Here is a 9,368-nt window from a genome sequence, read left to right on the forward strand (position 1 = left end):
AATCCAAAACAAACAAACAAACAAACAAACAAGGGGATCTGTCCAAGCACCTCGAAGATACTTTCCTGGCCTGGAATATTGACTGGCTGAATGCAGGAAATCTGGCAATCGATTGGCAGGAGACTGCATGGCCTGGAGTGCCTGCAAAGGAGGGTGAAGGAGGACGGGGAGATGCAGAACAGGCGGAGAGAACACCCATTGCTTGGCTGAGAGGCTCACCCCGAGGAGCTGTGCTTAAAGTATTCTCGGGCATGGAAGTGGCTCCTGCCCTTGGACATCCACGGGGAAGTCCGTGATTTGGATTTAGCGGGGACTGGTGCCTGCATGAGTTCGTGTGCACGCCAGATCCAAAGTTGAGGCGGATGCCTCTGCTGAGACGCCTCAGCGAAGATGCAGCAGGCTCAGTGCCTACAGGGTGCTGAGCGACAGGTGGAGTGAGGACACCGGGACGCCAGGTGGACGTGGAGGCAGCTGGCGTGGAGCTCTGGACAGAGGCGCTCCAGAGCAGTGCCCCTGCCTCAGTTTCCCCGTTCACTGAATTCTGGAAGGCGCCTTTAGCAGGTGGGGCCCGCTGGCTCGTGGTGCCAGCCCCTGCGGAGACGTGCTTGGCTGCAGCACTTTCCAGCACCAAGCGAAGGTCCGGCTTCTGATGCGAGGCTTTGATGGCAGAGCATGTGCCTTGGACTGGAGGCCCGGACTGTGGAAAAGCATGCGGTTCCCAGCTGTATGTTTTTCACGCGTCATAAGCTGGGGAGGACGAGGATCCCTCCTCCTGCCGCTCCTCTTTGCCCTTTGCACAGTCGTAATCAGCCTCTCACCAGCTGGTCTCTGAAACGGGAAGTCAAGTTTCTTCTGATTCTTTTCAGGGAGGTGTCTTCCTTCTTGTAGTTTTGGGGACTCCATTTTGCCTGGATCATGTCCTTAACTATTTGACCCAGAACTGCAACTCAAGTGATGTGATAAGATTTGACAGGTGGGGCGGGCAGGGCAAAGCTCGAAGCCGGGCTTTCCACCTCTCCCTCGGCCAGATGCAAAGACCTCATCTGGATGTTACTGGGAAGCGCAGCAACCGGGTGCTCATTGCAGAGCCATTATTAGCCTGGGTATTACCTGGAAAGGTATTCTAAAGGTGTTTTGGTTTGGTTTGCTCTTTCACAAAATGGCCCCGAAATGAAGTGGCCGGTCTGACCCCCACCCCCCCACCCCCAGAGCAGGCACGTTATACATACCAATAAGTTTATTCCACCTGAACCTATTTCTCCGCTGGAACCTCTTCAGGCTATTTTTGTTCATATATGGCCTCATTTTCCTTAATGGATAAGCCAGCTTTAAGAAAGGTGTTGTCTTTGGCTGAGTGGGAATCCCTCTGTTTTCGTATGCCAAAACCCCGATTTCTTTCTGAGTCTGGAGTGAAACAGACAGGCTAATCTTTTTAAACCCATGCTGATGGAACGAAGACAAGTTAAAATGTCAAAGATAGCAAGCATTATTCTCTCCTCTCCTCTCTCCTTCTAGGGACCTTTCCAGCAACAGGATCAGTGCTTTAAATGCTGAGGCGTTTGAACATCTGACTTCCCTGACAAAACTGTAAGCCCCGGTGCAGCGCACGGAGCCTCACGGCACTCACATCCACCTCCTCTCTCCAGTCCTTGGCAAGCCTCCTGGGACTCGGGGCCGCCTCTTTGTGCGATTCCACTGTTCCGCCAGGCAATTAGGGGAAATGTTTTGCACCTTGGGGATAGTCTCCTTTAAGCTGGAACCGAATGATTTGTGAGCCTCCGTGCAGTGTCTTGAAAGTATGCACGGTGGGGCGGCAGGGGGTGGGGACACGGGACGGGATGGACACACGGTCAGGTAAGGGCTTCAGAACTGCAGCAGGTGAGGTAAAGGGAGCAGAATTTCCCCTCCTTTGGGGGTATCACTTTGGATCCCCTCATGTTTTCCTGCCGCATCGAAGCATCACTCAAGAGGCAACTCTGCGCCTTTCCATAATCTGTCCAATATGCAGAGTGCCGCTTCTTCTTGGCAAAGAAGTTTGGCCTTTTCTTGGTAGAGAATTGCGGTGGTGCACTTGTTTTCGTTTAGCACGGGGCAGAGCACCACGGAGTCCAAATTCCAAATCTACTGTGAGCAGCTCATATTTTTCGGTCCCTTCCTGGAGCAGAGCAGTGTCGGCAACTTTTGCCTGGAGATGTTGGGGAGAACTCTCAGAAGCACACGTGCCCCTGGAGGTTTCCGGATTTCAGCCTGCACTGGACCAGATGTGAGGGCCAGGGCCAGGGCCAGGGCCAGGGCCGGGCAGCAGTGGCGTGCCTGCATCCAGATGCCTCCTAGCAGGAGGCAGATGCCTTGCTGGGGGGCGGGCAGGTAGAGTCTGGGCACACTTAGGGGGCAGCCATGGAATTGCTTGGTCAGGCATTTCTGGAGTCCAACACACCATCTTTTGTCCGGATGGAACTTCCCCATAACCCATCTTTACAAAATAAAGATGCCTCCTGCTTCAGGTGTGCCTCTTGTATGGATTTTGGGGTTGGGAGGATGTGTGCATGGGAAGGCGGAGGTAAAACAACCCAGCGGTGGTCAGCAAGCAAGGCTGCTGATGTGCAAACATGCCCAGGGCAGCTTTGAGTGTAAACCTGAAGAAAATGGACACCTCAAACGAACGAAGTTTGTACCGTGGCCCTTTTCTTTTCCCATGCTGCCTTTCCCAGTGAAGAACACTGGCTGACTGGCATTTCAAGGGAAGAGAAATGAAGACAAGGTTGCTTTGTTTGTTTGTTTTTAGTATGCATGACATTTCCCTTTCTTTCTTTGACTGCAGAGATATAAGTAACAACATGATTTCTTCATTAGAAGATGGAATATTTGATAATTTATTTAATTTAAGTGAAATGTGAGTACGCTGATTTTTACTTCATTTCAAGACTGCATTGCTGCATAGAGTCACAGAAGAGTAGAGTTGGAAGGGGCCAAAAAGGCCATCAGGTCCAGCCCCCGCTGTTGTGGGGCACCAAGTCACATGGCTCCACGCGCAGGTGTGGCAGACTGGGGTGGGCTATTGATGATTCGGCAGAGCGCATTTCCCTTCTTTGTGCTCCTCAGAATCTTTCTGTGTGCAACTTGGAGTTGGAAACCTGCGGACAAACTAAGCGGGATTATCAGCACATCCATGGGAACCATGTTGGCATTTTAAAGTGCAGTATGGGGGCTGATTTTCAGTGGGCCCAGTGGGGCTAAGTTTAACCTTTCCTTCAGTGGGTGATTTTCACTGAGATCATTTGCCCAGGCTTCCTTCCTTCCGTCCTTTAACTTACTTCTTTGAATCCCGTCTTGTACAATATATTCAAGGCAATTTATGTCAATAACTACAGTGCAAGTATAAAGTAGACTAAAGCAGTCAACCAGCAGCCATAAAGGAACAATAATAAAGACAGGCATTGTAAATCAACAAATGCTGAGGCAGGCAAAGCCTAATCCCCATGTCCCTTACCTGTGGCTGCCTAGTGAAGCCCACCCCTCTCCGCCCCACAGCTCGCTGAGGCTTCCTTATTGCAGGCGGCTATTTTCACATTCCCTGCAGCCTTTCTGAATCTGCCGTGGCCTCTCTCTTCCAAAGGATATTTCAGAAGGTTTGTCAGTAGTGAGGTTAGGCTTTGACAGACTTGTCTTAATCCTCTGGAAGCGCTGCGCTTCTCTTGGCCAGAGACCTATCGCAGCACCTCAGTAGTATGACGTGGCAGGGCCTTTATGAATGCAAACAATCGTCCCCACATCCCTCTTCTAGTGATGCCAATTGTTTGCAGAATGAGAAAAAGATTGGGTTTTGTTTGCCAAGCTAATGCGCGCTCTACCTTGCTCATCTGCCTCTTTCAGAAACTTGAGTTTGAATCCATTTGTTTGTGACTGCAAACTTGCGTGGTTTCCCCACTGGGTGGAAGAGCGGAGCGTGAAGGTGGCGCACCCGCTGGAGACGACGTGTGCTGAGCCTCTCGAGGTGGCGGGCCTCCCTCTGCTCAACGTGTCGTTCCTTGACGTGGCTTGTGGTAAGGCTCCGAGGCAGCCTGTGTGTGTGTGTTGGGGGGGGGAGACGCCTCGCAAGGACTGTGGCTGTTGCGTAGCGCCACAGAGGTCCCTCACAACGCAGCACAGGTGCCGCTCCACAGGAGCACGCACGTCCTCCTGTGGGTGAGCAGCGTGTCACGGGGGTGTCAGAATCACAGCAGTGTATGCAATGGCAATTCCACGCAGGCACAGCGCCAGCAAGGCAGCAGCAAATGAATGCGCTCAGGGGCTGCCCAGCGAGCGTTATGCCAGTGGCGGCTTGTAGACAGATTCAGCATAGAAAGAAACGGGGGTGCACAGGAATTGAGAGCCTCTGGCCTGGCACCAGGTGAGCTTTCCAGAGGGGGCATTCCGGTGGCGCAGGTGAATGCTGAGCGCCCCCCCCCCATGCAGATGCGGGGGACCTGTGAGAGAGCCTCAGCTGAGGAGCGCAGCAGGGGGAGAGTCTGGGGTCGAGGGCTGCCAAGGGCAGGCTCACACATGACCCTCTTGGGAAGAGCAGAGCTGCCTGGTGGGGACTTGGGCAGAGCCGGGCCGACATCCAAGGCCTGCAGCAGCCTCAAAGCAGCCCGCTTGCGGCGTGGACGTCCGGAGCTCCGCTGGAGCCGCCGCCACCGCCCCTCCTGAACCTGCAGCTCAGTGTTCTGGCTTGACACGTGGATTCCTTGCTCACCCCTCCAGGAGCGGACTACATCGCATGCCTGAGGGACAACAGCACCGGCGTGGTTGATTCCGTTGTGCGATTCACATCCCGCCTCCCGCAGAACCTGTCAGCCGAGGCATGTGCTTCATTCTGCTTTGCTGATGGCCAGGACCACGGGGGCTTCAGCCAAGAGGCCCACTGCCTGTGCGGCGCTGCTCTGGACCCGAACGCTTCCGCTGGCTGCTGGCCATTCTGTGCCGAGCCGTTCGCCGGACCCGTGTGTGGTGGCCCTTCCCTTGTTCCGAGCGTCTTCCCGGCGGCGCTGCCCGTTTCCTTGGTGGCACCCGACTCTCCCTGCAGCCTGTACCACGAGGTCACCTTGGCTCTCCATGTGCCCATTCCCGTCGGCACTGTCCAGTGGGACTTTGGGGACCGTACGGCATTGCTGAATACCACCAGGACGACTGTGCGTCACACATACGCCTCCCCCGGGCACTACAATGTCACGGCCGTGCTCTTTGTTGGCGGGCAGCTGACCTTGGCACGAGCTGCAGTCGCCGTGGTGGCCCCGCCGGCGGACGTGGAGCTTCAGTGTCCTCCTTTGGTGAAGACCAACGCGAGCTTGCAGCTGCTGGTCAGGAATCGCGCGGGGACTGGCCTCTCTGCCACCTACAGCATCGTGGCAGGGGACAGAGAGCCTGGCAAGGGTGAGTTAAAGCCCGGCAGCTCGGGGAGGGGGAGGTGGGCTGCAGCCTCGTGTTCACACAGGGGGTTTTCCATCTCCTGGGGCACGGGAGGCCGTCTCCGTTCTGATTTGCTTGGTTTCTGGTCCCCGGGATCTCACTGAAACAGGAGCCAGCCGCTGGTTTTTCTTACACAGCAGCTGTGCAAATAAGCTTTGGGGGTGCCGCTTTTCCTCCGGCCCTTAAGGGTGGACCACTGTGGTAGATGCGAGGCATGTTGGGCCTCTCCTTCCTGACCATTGGCCATGCGTGCAGGACCTTCTGAGAGCCGAAACCAGAACCCCAAAAGAGTTCCTCCTGCCCCCCCCACAACTTTAAGCCATTCCTGGTTGGCACGTGGATGTTGCAGGACTGGCTCACGCTTAGAAACCAGCAGACCTGATACTGAGCCTTCCACCGGCTCCATGCTGGAGTCAGGCCTACAATAGGAGAGGGTTCCACACTGCGCTCAATAGAGCCCGGTATTACCTTTGCCTCTCATGGCTAAGATTTTTCTGTTCCCTCACAAGCAATCCTTTTCCGCAAAGAGAATTAAATGTATTTTTTCTCTTCCCTTGCTTCCTTTTTCTTGCTCCCCTGGAACATCTTCTCAGGGTGCTTCCAGGCTCCCATGACCAGTAAAAATATTATGTGCATAGTTTGTTTTTCCCTCTATATTTTTTCTGGTAGGGAAAAGGATGAGAGAAGGAGTGGAAAAACAGGCAAGGCTTACAAGATGAAATTGATGTGGCCAGGAACCCCAGTAAAAGTGCCTCAGTGAGGCAGGGCATTTACAGGGTGAAAAACCCGTACCCTTTTCATATAGCGAAGTTGTGATCTTAAAAAGAGGGACTGAGAGAGGTGAAGCTTGTAATTCCTACACCTCCCCGCCCCCACCCTGAGCAACTTTCCTCAAAATGCCTTGCAAAATGCCTGCAGCTCCTACAAGCAGCAACCCTTAAGGCCGGTGAGGGGGAGGCCAGCCAGAGCGCTGGGAGGGGGCCAGGCAAGGGGAGGCTTACCTGGCAAGCAGGAGAGGAGCAGTCTGTCACTTACCTCCAAGGCCCCACCAGGAGGCACTGAAATGGGCGTGATGTGGGAAGCCCAGACTTATCTTTTAAAGCCACAGAAGTCCTGGAAAGCTTTGCCTCTCTGCACTGGACACCCTGGTGCTGAAATGCAAACAGATGCATTGTTTTAAGGCAAAGAGAGAGAGATGTGCAGGGGGTGCCACAGATCTGTTCTGAAAAAGCCACTCCATGCTAGCACAGGGGGCCCTCGACTGCAAGCATTTGGCAGCGCTGCCATTATGTGTCTCTGTAACAAGTGAGTATACAGAAGGCGACAATTCTAGAGAAAAAGAGCCTTCCCTATCTCCCATTTATTGCATTGGGTCTACTCTTAGGTAGTGGTAAGTCTGGATCCTGCCCACTGAATAGAAGCAGATTTCTGGGATGAAATACTGTGTATATAAATGTTCCATACTGAGCATTTAAGTCCTGGTGGCACAACCTGTGCAGCCCTGGGATGGTAACTGGTTCCAGATGGGCAGCTGGGGGGCTGTGTGTGTGAACACGTGCGGCACGCATATGCGCGATGCAGCGCACGTGCTGCCTGCCGAGGCACACTCTCTCCGATGCGCTGGCGCTGGCGGCAGCAAGGGAGGCCTTTCCCCTCTCTTTCCAGCGAGAGGTGGGCAGAGTCTCCCTCGCTGGTGTCACTGGGAGGGGCTGCAGCCACTGGTCCCATGCCCCTGAGTTCAGTCGGAGGGCCCTGCATGGACCCAGGGCTGGAATTAGAGTCTGCTCACACCCGCTTCCAGGGGTGCATCTTGAGGCGGGGAGTTCCACTGTCTGCAGCGCTGATGCCAAGCAGCCTGGGAGGGAATTCGCACGCGCCAGGAAACTGCGTCCTGGAAGGGGTTCTTTTGCGGGGGGCACGAGGGCCAGTCTTGATTCTCCCTCCCGGGAAGCCGCGCTGCACTGCGGGATTCCCGCTTCCGGCCCTGGCTGTGCCTCCCTGGGCGGCCCTACCCTCTGCTGCTGAGCCTCTGGGGGCAGCACAGAGGTGCGTGTGCTGACGTGCGGCTTCCTTTCACGCAGCCGTTCACCCGACTTGCCCTGCAGACGGCGTGGTCTTCCCTGGAAACAGCCACTGCTATTGGCTGGGGGCGGAGAAAGCCGAGTGGCAGGAGGCCCAGCGGCACTGCCGGGAGCTGGGCGGCGGAGCCCTGGCCTTCGTCAGCAGCCCCGAGATCCAGAGCTTCTTGGTCTCCCACGTCACCAGGTAAGTGAGGGAGTGCGGCGTACGCAGCCCGCCTTGCCACTGGAGCTCGCCAGCCCGCGCTGAACCTTGGGTTCGGCTCCCGAACGAGCAGTCGCCTCTGCCTTGACCCTGGCTAGGGCCAGTGGCTGCGGGGGCGAACAGACTGAGGGAAGGGGGCGGGAGACACGCACGCGCCTGCCTGCCTGTGCCCAGCACTGCTGCACGACCAGCGACGCTTGGCCCACCCCAGCCGCCTCCCCGTTGCATGAAGGGCCCCGGCTCTCCGCAGCTCTGCGCTGCCCCCGCCGTTCCCGAAGCCCCTGGGCACTTCCTTGGCTCTGATGGCCGGTGGATGGCTGGCAGTCGCCCTGTCGCCACCCCACAGAGGACGGGACCAGCTGCTCCTGCTGGCCGCTCGGGAGGCTGCCAAGGAACGGGATGTCTACCCGTCTCTGACCGCTTCCCCTTTCATCCTTCTGGAGAAAAAGCAGCGTCTCCCCTTCTCGCGCTAGGCTCTGACAGAGTCTGCACAACTTCAGCGCCCTGGCTTCTCACCGCCCGGCAGTACTCGGGCCATCTGCATCCCATTTCCTCCCAGACCCCAAATGGCCCTGCTCTGCAGCCAGGAGGTGTGATGTGGACTCGTGCTCTTTGCCCTCCCAGCCCCCTGCTGCTTCGGACGCGGGCGCGGAGCACGCTCAGGCCTGGGGGCCACTTCCCCGGGCAGCGTGTGTTCTCCTGGGCTTGCACTGGGCTCCTTTCGGTCACCTGGAGCCCGTCTCCCGCTGGCCGGGAGAGCCCCTCCATCCCCCTGCACTGCCATGGAGAGTTCCTCATGCGCGGCCCCCACACAACGCCCGGCAGGAGTCGGGCAGCGGCTCGCTCTGCTGGCTGGCACAGGCACGTGGCGGACACGGGCAGGCGGCCTCCCGGCTGCTGCTCCCGCTGTGCCCCCCGCCCACCCTTCTGGGTCCAACATTGCCCCTGCCCTGCTCTTGCAGGAGTGGTCTGATGCGTGCTGTCCGATCCGAATAGCAGGGCGGGGAACTCCAGGGTGCTCTTGCCCCCACCCCCACTCAGCTGAGTGACAGAAGATGAAAGGTGGGAGTGGGAACGCTCCCTTGGACGTTCCTGAACTCCCACTGTTCCTTATGGGAAAGCAACTGCAGATGAAATCTGTTTCCCATTAGCCTGTGTGGCAGCCAGATCTCTCCCTCCCTCCCTCGCTCATCTGTAGTCACTGCGGTCCTTTTGGAGAACCCCCTCCCAAGCACGTGTGCCCAAGGAACCTTCCTTTTCACTGCTGCTGGCGGAGCAGGAGGGCCTGGAGGTGCAACCACAGGGCCACAAAGAGGTGGGGAGACCCTCAGAGGACATCTAGTCCACCTTCCCCTTCCCGGCGACTCCCAGGTGTTGCGGGCACTGGCACGCCTGAGTCCCAGCCGGCATGGCCCGCAGTGACCACGCCTGGGCGTTTTGCCCCAAAGCAGTTAAAGGGTGCCCAGGGGGAAAGGCTGGTAGGGCCAGCCCCTTCTTGAGGCAGTCCTGCGGCGTCCTGCCCGGCTGCGGCTCAGATCCCTTCAGCAGAGGGCACCCCCACCCTGTGCAGGCTGTTCCGGTGCCAAACAGCCCCTGCTGTGAGGAAGTTGCTCCTTATGTTCAGCATGCCCCGCCCC

At 57.0% G+C, this 9,368-nt stretch overlaps 1 protein-coding gene across 3 annotated transcripts in view; it reads left to right on the forward strand.

Moving 5' to 3' along the window:
- Nucleotides 1–1,320: 1,320 nt before the first annotated feature.
- PKD1 (polycystin 1, transient receptor potential channel interacting) overlaps nucleotides 1,321–9,368 on the forward strand; it is a 66,087-nt gene continuing 58,039 nt past the window's right edge. Inside the window, exons 1-5 of one of the 3 annotated variants that reach the window (XM_044452599.1) lie at nucleotides 1,321–1,587; nucleotides 2,822–2,893; nucleotides 3,874–4,043; nucleotides 4,744–5,412; nucleotides 7,530–7,713. In XM_044452599.1, coding sequence (XP_044308534.1) covers nucleotides 2,838–2,893; nucleotides 3,874–4,043; nucleotides 4,744–5,412; nucleotides 7,530–7,713 — 1,079 coding nt within the window. In that variant the 5' untranslated portion in view covers nucleotides 1,321–1,587; nucleotides 2,822–2,837. Of the gene's footprint in view, nucleotides 1,588–2,158; nucleotides 2,894–3,873; nucleotides 4,044–4,743; nucleotides 5,413–7,529; nucleotides 7,714–9,368 lie in introns of those variants that run through there. The other 2 variants (XM_044452598.1, XM_044452602.1) reach the window with 2 other exon arrangements.

The sequence above is a fragment of the Varanus komodoensis genome, unplaced genomic scaffold, assembly GCF_004798865.1.
Source record: "Varanus komodoensis strain SLA01 unplaced genomic scaffold, ASM479886v1 scaffold73, whole genome shotgun sequence".
Lineage (NCBI taxonomy): Eukaryota > Metazoa > Chordata > Lepidosauria > Squamata > Varanidae > Varanus > Varanus komodoensis.